The 15,960-nt window shown below is 40.8% G+C and overlaps 1 protein-coding gene across 2 annotated transcripts in view; it reads right to left on the minus strand.

Moving 5' to 3' along the window:
- The window catches only part of ELMOD1 (ELMO domain containing 1), a 44,131-nt gene that overhangs the window by 12,506 nt on the left and 15,665 nt on the right, over positions 1 to 15,960 (minus strand). For both annotated transcript variants that reach the window (XM_039718674.1, XM_039718673.1), the window contains 4 exons: positions 15,280 to 15,374; positions 5,364 to 5,509; positions 5,187 to 5,215; positions 3,909 to 4,006 (listed from right to left, as the gene is read on the minus strand). In XM_039718674.1, coding sequence (XP_039574608.1) covers positions 3,909 to 4,006; positions 5,187 to 5,215; positions 5,364 to 5,509; positions 15,280 to 15,296 — 290 coding nt within the window. In that variant the 5' untranslated portion in view covers positions 15,297 to 15,374. The remainder of the gene's footprint in view (positions 1 to 3,908; positions 4,007 to 5,186; positions 5,216 to 5,363; positions 5,510 to 15,279; positions 15,375 to 15,960) is intronic.

Raw genomic sequence — 15,960 nt, forward strand, 5'->3', positions numbered from 1 at the left:
CAAGGCAAAGCACTGAGTCCCTCACTAAAAGAAAGACATTGAGGGGCTGGAGCGTGTCTGCTGTAGCCTGGTGTGGTCTCTTCTCCCAGGTAACAAGTGATAGGACAAGAGGAAATGGCCTCAGGTTGCCCCAGAAAAAGTTTAAATTGGATGTTAGGGAGAATTTCCTTCACCAAAAGTGTTGTCAAGCATTGAAACAGGCTGCAGGAAAGTAGTAGAGTCACCATCCTTGGAAGTATCTAAAAGACACGTACATCTTTTAGATGTATGTGGCACTTAGGGAAATGGATTAGTGGTGCATTTGGCAGTTCTGGGTTAATTGTTGGACTTCAGAATTTTAAACCTTTTCTAACCTAAATTATTAGAATCAGAGATGTCAGCATTAGTCCATTTCTCATGCTGCAATTTTATCCTACTTGAAGCTATAACCCTTTCAGACAGAAGAGCCTCCACAGTATTTTCCATCCTTTGCTGTTTCTTTTTTGGTATTTGGGTTGGGTTTTTTATTTTGTGGTTTTTTGGTGGTTTTTTTTTTAACATGCTTCACTAGCTATAGCCTCCAATTTTACAGAAAGGCTGCATTTCAAAGAAAGCTGAAAAGCCTGACAGACTGTGAATTGCTGTGGAGTATCACTGAATCACAGCCATAATGTTTTTAACTTCTTTATAGTCTCAGTTTAGAGCAGCAGAACACAGGCTGTGGCAAAGCACAGCAATTTTATATTAAAAAATTACATGTTTTTAAGATACAAGGTGCACAACACATTCAAAGCAAACCATTTTTGCACTTTATGTAAAGGCAGTCAAAAGCTCCACACAATGTTATTTGGATGAGGGGGTGAGGGTCGAATTAGATTCCCCCCTTTACTTTCTATTGATGCTTTGTTTTTCTTGCCAAATACAGGATGTGGGAGAGGTGCTGATGTCCCACACCTCCTCCTTGTCATCCTGGTGCTGGCTGTGGCTGTTCTCAGAGCCCAGGAGCAACATACCTGGGCTTGCACTCCCACTTTTCTCAGATCCAGGTGCTTCACCAGATGGAGGCAAGTCCAAAACTGGAGCAGGGGAACTAGATCATCATTAAGTTCCCTCCCAACCCAAGCCTTTCTGTGATTCTCTATGTCTGCTTCCATAGTCAGTGTACACTGCACGTCACCACCAGGTTATTCCACCTGCTTGCTCCTACTGCTAAATACACACACTTATCTGAGAGGCATTGATAAAGGAAAATTACTGTGGAATGCCTTCTCCTCTTTAGATCACAGCAGCCCACAGCCTTCAAGAGCAGCCAGTGCAAGCACCCCTGGGATGCTAATTCAGCTCTGCAAAGATGCCACATTAACAAAAATGACTGCATAGATATTTGCAGAAACACATACAGTATGACACATGTCCTCTTGTCCTTACCCCAGGAAATTTCAAGTCTCTGCTATCCAACACAAGGCCAGAGCTTCTAAACAAGATTGTTTGGATACAATCCTTGTTCAAGAGAAGGTAAGGCATTGGATTTTCCTTAATCATGTCTAAAGATGCAGCTGACCTGCTTTTGCTCAAATTTCTGCTGAAAACATCAGTATAAAATAAATGGCTGCATGTAAAACTTCAGTGCAGATGTCTAAAGTTTATCAGAAATATGATTAATTTAATATAAGGACTAATTTACTGGAAGAGTGTATATCCATGTATGTGACCTCATCTTGCACATTTCAGGCCCCCATTTCTCACTGCTTTAAGAAGATATTTTACCAAATGGGAGAGGAGTGCAAGGGGGAAGGGGATGAGAGACTCAAACGTCGTAAAATATCGAATGCAAGCATTTTAGTCTAAAAACAATCAAGCATTTATCCTGTGCTAAGCATATGAACACCAAATGGATCAAAAACAAGATAATTCAGGTGATTTTTTGTTTGGGTTGTTTGAGTAATTTTTTCCCTCTGTGTGGTATTAAAAAAAAAATAAATTATCATAGATTCACAGAATGGTTTGGATTGGAAGTTCGTCTAGTCCTAACCCCACTGCCATGGGCAGGGGCACCTTCCACTAGGTCAGGTTGTTCAGAGCTCCACTTAACCTGGCCTTGAACACTTCCAAGGAGGGGTCATCCACAACTTCTCTGGGCAACCTGTTCCAGTGCCTCACCACCCTCAGCATAAAGAATTTCCTCCTAACATCTAATCTAAGACTACTCTCTTTCAATTTGAATCCATTCCCTCCTGTCCTGTCACTACATGCTCTCCAGCTCCCTTGTAGGGTCTCTTCATGTACTAGAAAGACCAGATCACTAAAAATGTAACCTAATGTTCAGGGTCCTGATTTCAAGCAAGGAGAAGTCATTTGTATGACTATGTCTGCTCTCTCTCTTCTGAAGGCGAACATTTCTTCAGAGACCAAAGGCATGCCATGAGGGGAATCAGAGGGTGATCTCTGGTGTTATACAAAATAATAATTTCTTGTTTTCTTCTGAAGTCATTCTACTTAGTTGCCCAAGGGTCCAACACTGAGAAGTGAGCACTTGGATCACCCCGATTGCTAAACATTGCAGTTGCTGATGTCCACAGGTCAGACTCTGAGCTATGCACATTTACATCCTGCAGTTTTTCCTCAGACATCACCTTCTCTATTTTTATCATTGCCGGGGTTTTTTTCTGAATTTCAGCAAACAGCATGCTGTGCAACACAAGAGTACCAGTGCTGTGATGACCTCCTCAGATGGCAGCCTCTCAGAAAGGCCTCACTTCTGCTTGAAGCAGCTGTTCTTTCATCACCCTGCCTTGGAAGAGCATGTGGGCAGGGTCAGGAGACACCCCTGGAAAAGCTCTGTGCTCACATCCAGAAAAAATTCACAGGGCTTCTCACCTATGAGAATGAGGGGTTCTCTTTGTTTTGTTTCTCTTATTTTCTTCCTTTCTTTAATGGCTGGGTCACCATGTTTTCAATTCTTGGGGCTGTAGTCACCATCACAAGAGTTGTCTCTCAAGTTAGAGAGATGCAGTGTATTCTATGTCCTTTATGATCAGTGAAGCCTCATTTTAAGACTACCCAGTTACTGGCCTTTTTAATGGGGGGTGGGTTGGGAGGGAGATTCCTGTAATAAGACAAAAAGAATCATAATTTTCCAACTTAGGTTTTGGGTTTTGTTGTTGCAGCAAGACCTTGGGACCTCCTTACCTGTTGATGCTGCTGACCAATTAAAGAAAAGCAGCTATCAATTTATGGATGCCCATTTTTAATTATGTATACCAACTTCAAGCTTGGGAAGAAGAGTGAACCTCAGACAGATCACCTGGATAATACAGCTCTCAACTTTTTTCCTACTGATTCCTGACCTAGACATCTTGTGCCTCAAGCTAGGAACTGAAAGGTAAGGCAACCATAAAAGTGTTATCTCTTGAAATACACACTTGTAAATTTAACGGTTGGTTGTCAATCTCTTCTTACAATAATAAATATTAGCTGTATCATTAAAACTTCTGTTTGGATAATTAAAGGCAGTTTTAAAATGCAAACCAGCATATATCTGTATCAGCTAAAACAAGATGGTTTCTTCCCTATGCAAAAGGCAGCATACAGCCTTTGTAAGAAGCCATCACTGTACCTCCAGGACCTGTGGTTTGGTAGTGTTTTATCCCTGGGGAAGTGACCCCCATAAATCCATGCATTGACAACATACTAAGACAGAATTGGGTAGATAAAAGATTCAGGACTTGCTTATTAAGTCACCATAAAAAATCATTCATTTTTACATCAGTTTTTTGACAGCAAAGCTAAAATTAGAATTTTATGCTGAGAGACAGAATTCACCTTCAACTTCTGTACCACAATAACTACAGAGAGCCAGTTCCCCATGGACCCAAGAATGGAGGAAATCAATAACTCCCACTTGCTCTGTAAGGAAACTATGAACTTACTGTGGATTTACATCTGGATTAATCCTTTTCAGCTCCATGATGTCATCTATCGTTTTTTCAATAGCATCAGGGTGAACATTTACTGATGTTTGCAGCCTCTAAAAAGAGGTTTTAAACACATATTAATTCCTACAGAAGCTATTACTCAACAGAAGTTAGCAGTGGTAAATTTGATACCTGAAAGCTTCTGCATTAAGAGCCCAGAAGACCGAACTCAACACCTGTACATATCTTTCAAACAATTTAACCCTTGTGACTCGTTTCAGAGCACTTGCCCTGTAAGAACTTGAGTCCCTTCACCCTTGTAGTCAGTTTATTGCATTCTTGTGACAGCTGTCAGTGAAGATGATCAAAGGCCTCAGTGCAGATCAAGAAGCAGCTTCAGACCATCCAGCTAATTACACTGGAATTGACAGCCTTCATTTGACATTCCCTCTCCCAACATGCTGCAGTAACACAGCAAAACATTCTTCCCTTTCTTTCATATGTAATTGCTATTTGTAGGCATGCTCCTAGAAGTTCAGTATTCAAAAACCAATGTGTCATCTGAAAATTTAAGAGGTTGAATTTTCTTGTGCTTCATCTCAAAACTTCACAATTGCTTAAATGAAAGTTTTTAAATAAGATTTTTGCCTTTCTGTTTGTGCTAGAAATACATTTGGACCTACTACGCTGAACTAAGAACTAAATTACTTCCCTTTTGCTAATGCGGAGGCCAGGTTTTCAACATCTCTGACTCTTGTGGCAGATAATTGAAAGGCTGAAGTATGTTATTTAACATACACACAAATGCCTTAGGGAACAACTCAGGTCAGCACAACCACTGGTACAGCAAAAGGATGAAGTGAAAGTGGCTTTCCTCCATCAATGTATTTAAAAGGAAAAGAAGGAACAAAGTTGGGCAAGTTGCTTTCCAGACAAAAAAACTTGACTTTTCTAAATTTGCAAGCAACTGTTGGCAGATTACAGATATTCTAAGACAGTATGAGGAATCAAACAAATAACCCCTAAATTACAACACTTCACTCTCACGAGCTCCACCATGGCAAATTGTTCCCTTGATTCCATCACTGCCACAGTGGGCCTGTCCCTGGAACACAGGACACTACCCAACTTTGCAAGATCAACTGCTATCGCAGACACAAGACCCTCTTCAGTGGAAAATGTAAAGTCATATCAAACCTTAAAGTGATTTTTTGGGGTAAGCAAACACCAGACTGAACAAACCAAAAGAACAGGACATCATAGAAGAGGTGAATAATGAGATCTTTCACTCACCTTACTTTTTGAACCTTTCAGGGATGCCTCTGTAAGGGAACAGTATTCAAAAGCATCATGTCAGACAAGCATGTTTACATTGGATCAATTTAATAACTTATTTCTAGTGAAAATATACAATTTTCAGCATATGCAGAAAGTTACAAAGGCATGCAGAACTAAGTATATTGCAGTTACCTATTTTCATAGTTCTGGCAGCTCCAGGTTTAGTATTGTAACAGATCCTTTGCAATTCACATTGACCTGTTAGTTTCCTGACCACGAACTTCAGGCAGCGCCACAAGCATTTGCAGTAGAAGTACACGCATACCTGGACAAACATCCTGGCAAGAGAAGAAGCTTGAAAATAAGAATCTGGAGCAGAGTTTGTTTCAACATGTTCACCACCCAAACAGAAAGTATTTCCTCACCCCAAATTCCCACTGCCTAAGGGCACCTTCAGAGCAAAAGCAGCAATCACACTACAAACATTTATGCCAGTAAATGTTAAATTGGGCTTTTTGGTATTAGCCAACAAAACACCCCCGCACAAAGCACAACAGCTAGAAGCACAGAATAAGTAAACTCCAGAGTTTTAAAATAGTACTTGTGGAAAACTCTTTGTCCTCTTAACATAAAAGGCTGTATAGTTCTTACCAATGTTTTGGGGAAACAAGACTACATGAGAAAGGAGCACAGCTCACTCTGATAGAATGGATGCTGAGAATTCAGGAAGACATCACACCCTGGCTTAGTTTTGCCTCAGCAACCACCTGCTCCAAGCAGAATGCTTGATTATCCTGACAAACTTGACATCCTGACAGCATTCATGTCATGTCCCTAAGAAGGAAAATTAAGGCAATCAAAGCTTCTCCCCTTGCAGAAGAAAAGGTGTTTAAGAACCTGTATTGAGGATTGCCAGTTCTTCCCAAGACCAGCTGTTACGCAGCAGAGATGCTGCACAATTTTTCAAAGTACGGAACTGACAGTACGCCAAGAAAGCCCTTATGTAGCCACTGCAACTAGTTTTGAGTCCCAGCAACAGAAGAAAGACTTTGACAAACTGGATGTATTTCAGTGAAGATGGTAGGGTTGGAGCACAAACCCTGTGAAGAGAAGCTGGGAGAGCTGGCCTTGTTCCACCTGAAGGAAAGACTTTTGGGGATCTAAGAGCAGCCCCCAGCGCTTGTGGGAAGATCTTGAAAGAAACAGAGCTGGGCTCTCCACGATCCTGCAGGGCCAGTAGATAAGGGACAACAGCCCTAAGCTGAAACACAAGAGAATCAGCCTTGCAAGGAGAAGCTTTTTCCCTCGAGGACAGCCAGGTGGTGGCACAGGTTGCCCAGAGAGGCTGTGCAGTCTCCTTTCTCAGTTTTTTTATGGAAGGAGCCCTGAGCAGCCCAGTCTAGCCTTGGTGATAACCCTGCTGTGAGGGAGATTGAACTGGAGACCTGCTAAGGTCCCTCCCAGGCTCAACTGGGATCCTACAAAAGCCTGAAAAAGCCTGCATAGATTAAAACCACTCGATTTTAAACTTGGTTAGCATTACACCTGCTACCAAAGGCCACATATTGCTACCACAATTACATAATACACCCCAAACCCATATTTTAATGGGAAACAACTTATTTGGAAATAATTTATCTTCCTTATGGCACAGATTCTGCCACATCACCCAACTATCTGTCAACCTCCTGGGATGAAGAGGATGGATCCACCACATGGATCCACCCACAGTCCCTGGGTTCAGAAACACATATGGTAAAAGACAAATTGCAAAGAACTAGTAGTAGGAACATTGCCATTTGGACATGGCCCTTGGCTACAGGTGGTTCTGCTATAACAGGGGGATGGACTAGATGACGTCTACAGGTGTCTTCCGATCTCAACCTCTCTGTGATCATATTCTGTGATTATATTATATGAAAACATCCATACAACTTTGATATGCTAGCTTGCCAATAAATATTCACAAATAATTTGGTCCATTATGTTCTAAGCCTGTGTGTATGCATATTCATCATTAGCCCATTATTTTCTGCTGTTGATGCTTTCAAAGGACAGTTATTTCTTAGGAGACTCTATTATCCTTTTCAATAGACTGCAGTGATTATTTCAAAACACTGAATTCCAGCTACTCAAATCAGTTATAAATATGTGTATGTATGTAAAGCTTGAAGAGCCCCATCAGTTCCTACAAACTTCCTGAAGGGCATCGTGTAGAAGGATAGGAAGATGAATTAAGGCGTGTTAAGGTCCACACAGGAGTTTAATCTGCTTTGTGTTGCCTTCAGCTTAATCATCTTTGAAGGGGGATTAAGCTATGGGAACTAAAGACATTTTATGTCTAAATGGAAAGCATCCACACAAGCATTTAAAATGCTTTGAAAGCATCCACTTTATCTTCAGACTTTCAGTTAATTCACTTAGTACTCCCAAATGCCTGCATGCAGAAAGCCTCCTTGGTTTTATTCAAGAGGAAACCTCTATTTCAGAAACAAATTGACACCCAAAGAATGAAGAATCAGTCCCTTGATGGAACCAAGTTTTAGACAAGAAAAAAGTTTCAGGTGCTGACTTCAAAGTATTTGGATACTCCCCCATCCCTGACTCAAGACATGCCCAAATACACTACTGTGAGGAGTTAATTTGCGCTTCACAGCAGGTTATAACCTTCAGCATTAAGAACAACACCAGGTATCAGGAGGCAAGGCCATCACCAGGCAAGCAGCCATTCTTTAAGTTTCCAACGGTAAGATGTAGAATAATAGAATCAACACAGAATTATTTAGTCTGGAAAGGACCTTAAAGATCATCTTGTTCCAAGCCCCCCATGTCATGGGCAGAGACACCTTCCACTAGACCAAGAAGAGGAACTAAAATATAACCTATAGCCATTCCTTAGTTTCACCAGCACAACTCATCTCTGTAGTTGGGCTAAAAGTACAGGAAAACACCAAAACGAAAGGCAGAGTATGGTAAAACAAAGCCCTAAATTTTCATCATATATTTGTAGCAGAAATTAGAGTTGCTTTCTTTTGGTCTGCTTTGTTTCCAAATGTTAGGTCTCCTTTAAAGGAAAAAATACAGAGAGCTCATTTATATGAAAGATGAGAAGAAAGATTCACTTAAGTTCCTATTAAGAGTCCATGTAAGATTTCCTTCTAATGAGCAAGATAGCTCCTGTAAGAACCACATCCTTTAAGAAAGTTCATGCCTATACTTAGTTGCCTCCAATGCTAAAACATGACAATCCATTTCATTAAAAAACATTTTGAGTACTATACTGTGGATAATGGAATACTGTGTGCTGTGGATAAGTTTTGGGGACTTACAGGAGGCAAGGTATCAGGTGCATTTGAATTACATATTTTTTTACATATTACATAAACTCAATGACAGATCTGCAAATTGAAGGAAAAACTCCAAATGGGATAGAGCTGTGACCACATAATTGCAACCACTTTCTCCACCAAAGTTCTGCTTTTGCTGTGGTTTGCACAAAGACTAATAAAAATGCATCTACTAAAAACAAGACTCTACAGCACACAAACACTACCTCTGTGATTCACTAAAATATGCTTAGCAGCTATTACTAATAAACCAAACACACACTAATTTTAACTAGGTAGCTTATATAGAAGAAAATTAGCCTTTGTGGGTACCTTCAGTTTTCTACCACTCATCCATCTCAAGCTTAAAATAGTTGAAACCTTCCATTTGTAACATGAAAGACATAAAAAGTATCACAAGATGTTTATAAAAGGCAATTCTTGCTTGCAGAAATCCTGTAATAAAAGCACACTAGTGATTATGCAAGGCAGGTTTTATGTTAGCCCCTGTGCACTGTAAAATAAAACAAAGCATATCATGAATGGGAACCCCCCAAAGGCACAGCCATGTGCTTTGACTGTGGCACAGGGACATTAATTTCTGGGGTTTTTTAGAGTTAAATTCCAAACCTTCTCTCTACTCAGTCTCCTCTGTGCTTTGGGGGATTTTTTTCTCTTTTTTTTTTTTTCTTAAGTTATTCTTTGTTCAGTTTGTGGTTTTTTCCCCACCTGCTTGTCTTTGCAGGTTTCTCAGCACAGAAAATAGTTCATGTGGTCATGTACAGCATTATTTCAGATCCTCAGAGGTGAGATCTAAGAACAGAAATATTACAGAAATGAAGGTGTTCCTCAGGGACTCACACACTCTTTCTTATTTCAATCCAAGTTCCTTTCCCCTCCTGTATTTCAAGCAGCTGTATAGACCTGTATATCTGTGTTTATAGATGCATTAAAACAGTTCATGTGAACACTTATTTGAGTAAAATAAAGAAAGAACTGCGCAATAAGATGTCAAATCAACATTCAGTTCCCTTGCCAAGGATGCTGCATGACAAAACCAATCAAGCTACCAATCTCCATCAGCAATAATAGGGCTCAAGAGATTCTGGAGAGCTCTCTTCCATGACGAAGAAGACAAAGAAAGGGGTTTCTATAATTGCTCAGATCCTTGCAAGACAGGGAGAAATGTAGAACCAAAGCCAGGACAGAGTAAGAGTACTGCTGCAGCAGAGACAGTGCTTCTATTTTCCACAGCATGTGCTGCTCTGCCTGGAGAAAGAAAGCACATGGCAGCAGCCAGCGAAGAGCATGGAGCACATTGCTTCACACCCAGCACTGCAAAGGGAAGGATTTAATTGGTTTTTAACAAGGGGTTTCTAGGTTTGCCCTTAACTAACCCAGCTGATGCTGGGAGAGTGTGATTAAAATGGCAAATGCAATGGCTATTAGAATTTACATCTCTCTTCATTCACACTATGACATCACATTTTCATGAAAACTGGCTTTTTATTTAAAGGTGACTGCCTCTAGGAGATAAGCACAGCCTTCTCCGTGATAAACTGTCAGAAGCAAAATTATGCAAAACTTTCTGAAGCAGCCTAATATTTCTGTGAAGCTCCTTCCTGTGTAATTTGTTCACCTAAATTCAAGATGTATGTCTAATGCAACATGAAGTACTTCCTGAAGGGAAGTAGAGAATAATTACTGTGCCACATTTATGAAACTAATTAAATAGAAGGTGTTTATTCCCTCCTTCAGTAATTTCAGAACCTTAGTATTTTCAGAGCAAGTAATAAACATAGGTACTCTGGATAAAATGAAAGCTTCATCTGGGTACTCAGTGCTAGTCACTGGACTTAAAACTGGGGGGAAAACAAGCAAACTCCTGAAACAAAACAAAACAAACAAACAACACAGACAGAAAAAAAACCCCAAACAAGCCAAAATGCCCAGCCCTACCAAGAAACCCCCAAACACAAAATAAATCCAAAACCCAAAACCCAAATCTAAGACAAAAAAAAACCCCCTCACCCCCCCAAACCCACCAGTTTAAAATAATAAAATAAAAGTCACTGAGCATACTTACACATAATTTTCTTTCCTGTGTGTCGCATTTTACGTCCTATGGATACTCAGGATTTTTACACAACTATTTTTCCTGAAGGACATATTAATCTCAGAAAGAGTGCATCACACATCAGTATTTCCTTTCTGAGAATTCTAATTACTGTTTGAGAAGTCAAGGGCACACTAGTCATGGCTGATCAGCTGTCCAAATGGGTGAGTAAGCAAGTGATACAACCCTGTTAGGAGCTCATCAGCTTGACTATCTTTGGTTTATGTACATAATTTACAGCGTGTATACATGGTCAACCAAGAAGTGAGGTACCAATAACCATTTCTGCCATAGGCAGACTGGCTACTACCTGCTTTAAAACACAAGAAATTGCTTTCATTCTGTGCCTTTGCAAACATGACAGCTGAAATCCACCTTATCTCTCCATTTAGACACAGGAGCAACTCACTGTGCCAACTAGGGAAGAAACATGAATAGTTTTTAACAGCAGCTTTCCACACGTTCACTGCCCTTGGTGTTTGCTGATTTGATTTTCATTTTATCTGATGACTCCAGTACACTTAAAATTTGCTAGAGCTTATAGTTTGCTTTGCAGTAGAGCAAGAGAAGATGTCAGATTTCTAGGATTTACTGAAAAAAATCTGTCTACTACAGCTGGTACTCCAAGTTGTTATTATTTCAGATGTTTAAGATAAATTACAGTCAAAGTAGAAGTGTTGCTGACAGACTTCTCAGAACCCCTTTACAACATAATGAGAAAGCCCTGAAAGATTACATATTTAACTGAGAAACAGCTTTATTTTTTTCATAAGTAATATTTCAGATTTCAGAAATAATTCATATCACAGCAAGCTGAAAAAGAAAAGACCAATTATTTTCATTTGGACATCACCTTGAATTGGAAATATGAGCCTAAGACTCTAAATTTAGAGATTTAGGGTGACTCCAGCTACTGGACTGCTTAATAGACAGACTCTTTCTCCAGCCAAGTTGTGTGGGAGTGATGATGTACTGCAGGTAGGAAGGTCCTGCAGAGGGATCTGGACAGGCTGGATCAAAGGGCCAGGGCCAATTGCATGAGGTCTAACAAAGCCAAGTGCCAGGTCCTGCCCTTGGGTCACAACAACCCCAGGCACTGCTGCAGGCTGGGGGTAGTGTCTGGGAAGCTGCCCAGTGGAAGAGGCCCTGGAGGTGCTGGTCAGCAGCAGCTGAAGATGATCCAGGGTGTGCCCAGGTGGCCAAGAAGGCCGATGGCATCCTGGCCTGGCTCAGCCCTGGTGTGGCAGCAGGAGCAGGGCAGTGACCGTCCCCCTGTACCCAGCACTGCTGAGGCCACAGCTCCAATGCTGTGCTAAGCTCTGGGCCCCTCACTGCAGGAAAGACATGGAGGGGCTGGAGCGTGTCCAGGGAAGGGCAACGGAGCTGGGGAAGGGTCTGGAGCACAAGTGCTGTGAGGAGCAGCTGAGGGAGCTGGGGGTGTTGAGCCTGGAGAAAAGGAGGCTCAGGGGGACCTCATCACTCTCTGCAGCTGCCTGACAGGAGGGTGCAGCCAGGTGGGGTCAGGCTCTTCTCCCAGCACAAGAGAAAACAGCTTCATTCTGTGTCAGGAAAGGTTTAGATTTAAAATCATTAAAAATTTCTTCACAAAAATAATTGTCAACCATTGAAACAGGCTGCCCAGGGAGGTGGTGAAATAGCCATTCCTGGAGATATTTAAAGGAAACACAGATGTGGCATTCAAGAGACATGGTTTAGGGGTACACTTGACTATACAGAGCTAATGCTTGGATTGCATAATCTTAAAATGATCTAAGGGCTATTCCTGGAGATATTTAAAGGAAACACAGATGTGGCATTCAAGAGACATGGTTTAGGGGTACACTTGACTAATGCTTGGATTGCATAATCTTAAAAAGATCTAAGGAATTCTATGATTCTAAATAAATGGAACAGGTTTTTCAGGGAGGCTGCAGAATCTCCACCCTTACAGGTGCTCAAAATGTGTCTCAATACAGCTATAGCTGACCCTGCTCTGAGCAGTGGGAAAGGACTTGGTGGTTTCCAGAGCTGTCTTTCAACCTCACTAAACAACAAGCTGGATGTGAAATTCACACTTCAAAGTCCTCCTTGTGTCTCCGGGTGAATATCTGTTGCATGAAGTTGCTACAGGTAAAATTTTGTCACCACTTAGAAATCAAAGTCAAGGTTATAACTTCAGAGATGAAAGCCCTGTTCCTCTCAACATCTGTTTTATGGCAACTTCCACATTGCAATCAACAAAATGACATGCAGTTTGTGCAGACTTAAGTCATTGATTTCAAACACAGAGATAATCTATGCCATCAGCATCAGCTATTCTGGTGTCTGTTCCACGTTGTGCAACAAGGAAAACACCGTGCCACTGAGCAGTCCCTGCAATCAGAATCCCACATTTCAACCCTGCATTGATCTTCACAAACAGTTCAGGATGATTTAAGCTCCCAGGTGGTGCTGCTATTGGCAACAGACAAACATGGGGACACTATATATATTAACTTCTTTTCCAGCCCATTTCCAAGCTGGAAGGCTTAATAACCTTGTCTTGCACATATATGTCCCTGCAGTTCCACACTTCACTTATTCCTCATCACAAAAACCTGCAACTGCAGGTTGCAGCACATAGAGCAGAACTCATTATGCCCAGTAAGTGCTTTCCTAGGAGAATTTTTGCTTTTTAATCTCTCTGGCTTTCTTCTACATTTACAGAATATGGGGACGATAGTACTCTTATCAGTTCATGCCACAGGTTTAACATAAGAAAATCCAGATGCTTGTAAGTAAATAGAAATAGCTTTCCTATTTCAACATCGTGTTCATATTTTTGGTGCTCTGTACTCTCCTCCCCCCATCCCTTAATCCAACTTTCCGTTCAGCATTTGGAATACTGGACTTTCTATAGCAAAGTCCTAGACTTTCCTGTTTAGATAGGCAACTGTTCTTCAGAAGATCTACCTTGACTACTAAGAGAATCTAGCACCACTGAGACTCCAAATCTTTTAGGATTCACTGACTGCAGGAACAATATGAAGAGAAGTAGAAGGTAGCTTCTCCATGATATCCTCAGGAACCCACATATTCAAAACAGCACTCTTTCTCAAACATGGAAAAATCATCAAGGGGCCAGGACAGCAAAGGTGAGCAGAACGGGTAGTTTAACAGGAAGAGAGCTGGCAGCTTAAAGGTTGTCAACAGCTCAGCTTCTCCATCAGGAGAGAGCAAAATTACTTTATGTTCAGAAAACATGAGACCATTATGGGGTCAAGTGTAACACCCTCTGTGATCCCAGCCAGAGGCTCCCACCCTTCTCACAGGATGGTAGAGTTCACTTTATGAGGTTCTCATGAACCAAATCCCATAGGGCATCAATTTGTGACCTTGGGTCAGGCTGATGAACAAGTTCATATAGAGAAAAAAGGTAAAAATTATAGAGGCAGGACTGTTGAGAAGGAAATAATTAGCAGGACTCCAGAACAAAGGTTCTGACATGAGGTGTTACAAAATTGTAAAGGGAAAAAGCAGTGCAGGGATGTTAGTTAGGCTAGTAGTGAACTTTTAGGGCACTGGACCAATACAAAGGGAATTGGTGGAAGACTTGTGACCACCCAGGACCTGAGCCACAGAGCTGCAAAGGTCAATTCTTTCCCTCCTGGCTGGTGCCTATCAGGTGGTGAGCACACTAATGTTTAAACTAAGGCTCAATTCAGCCTTGGCTGCATTTTGTAGATGTTAGCAAACAAATAGTTGCTTTATACTTTCTATCTGTCTATGTCCTTCTTACAGAGTTTTTTTGCAGCTGGTTCAAGATACATGAGGAAGCTGGCCCAAAGACTCCACAGAAATACTTTAGCTATGTCTGTCTTGGCAGTAAAATCATTACAGATGATCAACCTAGAGGTAAAGATGCTGATATCCATAGTGTGTAAGCTTTTTTGCTATAAACAGTCTAAAAAGGGAGAAAAACACAGCGACAGATGCTCTATACAGAAGCATATGTTTTAGTCCTCTTGAAAAGGTTCCTCCCTTACAGACAGAATATGATTTCTTTGGTTTATACACAAATGAGCTCTTGATCTGTATTAGTTTTGAGAAGTGCTCAACTCCCTCCACTGACTACAGAACAAATACAACATGGGCTTTCTGCACCTACATCTGTTGTCTACAAGTCCCCCATTCCACAATTATAGAGTAACAACTGCAAGTCATATGTGGGAGCAAGCAATTGACATTTCTCCAGCAAACTGAGCATGATCAGCTTCAAAAACACTTGCACATCTTCAGCAAGCATCTCTGCTTTCATAAACAACACTCCAAAAATCCAGACAGTGGACAAGAGCAGGAAGAAAAAACCTGACATTTTTCAAGCACTGTTCTATGTTACTATTTCTTCTCTTTTCCCCTGACATATCAGGCACTACTGATTTGATACATCACTGCTCCAGTCCCACAAGACAGTTCCCACATTCTTTGCTTCTATAAAGAACTGCAAAAGAAAATTTAAATTAAAATAGCTTTAATTAAATAGTGAAATGTAGGTGAACAGAAAGAAGTCTAGTATAAACTAGTTTACACCTTCTGTAATATTTGTAACAGTTAAACCACTTAGCTCACTGCAGCATAAAAATAACTAGAATAATTCAACACTTTTGAGAAAATACAGAACAGTTACCTCAGGAAGTGTTTCATGGTGATGGTTTGGTCTGTGCTGCTAGAGCAGCAATATATTGATCACTGATGACCTCTTCTTCACAGGTGATATTAGTGCTGTAGAAATAGAATTGAGACTTTTTAACAGACAGAAAAAAAGGGATACTTCAGTTTTTTTTTAAATTGCTCTTGAAACAAACATCTATGGAAATACAAGGGAAATTATTAAGAAAAAAATTCATGTCAATAAAAACAAAATGAAAAATCATAAGGTGTTCACACTTCATCCTGAGCACTTAGTTTGACCAGACTATGCTACCCATGTCTTTTTTCAGATAAGTAAAAAACTTGAATGAGAATACAGAAGTAAGTGAGAAAGCTTGAAGAAGCATCTAGACATTTTCAAATGCTTCTTGTGGCTTCTTGTGTCCTTCAAACACCTGTCTGGCTCACAGCAACTCCCCAGCAGCAGCTTCAAGAGGTACTCAGTTCACTCTGCTGTTAGAAGTCCTCTCTTCACCAACATTTGCATAATATATATCATAGAATAATAAAATATACTGAGTTGGAAGGGATCAACAAAGATTATCAGGTTCAACTCCTGGTGCTCTGCAGAACACCCCAAGAGTCCCACCACGTGCCTGAGAGCATTGCCCAAACAATTCTTGAATTCAGAGTTCCTATAATACACTTGGCCAGGCTG

The sequence above is a fragment of the Passer montanus genome, unplaced genomic scaffold (genome assembly GCF_014805655.1).
Source record: "Passer montanus isolate IOZ18808 unplaced genomic scaffold, ASM1480565v1 scaffold4, whole genome shotgun sequence".
NCBI lineage: Eukaryota > Metazoa > Chordata > Aves > Passeriformes > Passeridae > Passer > Passer montanus.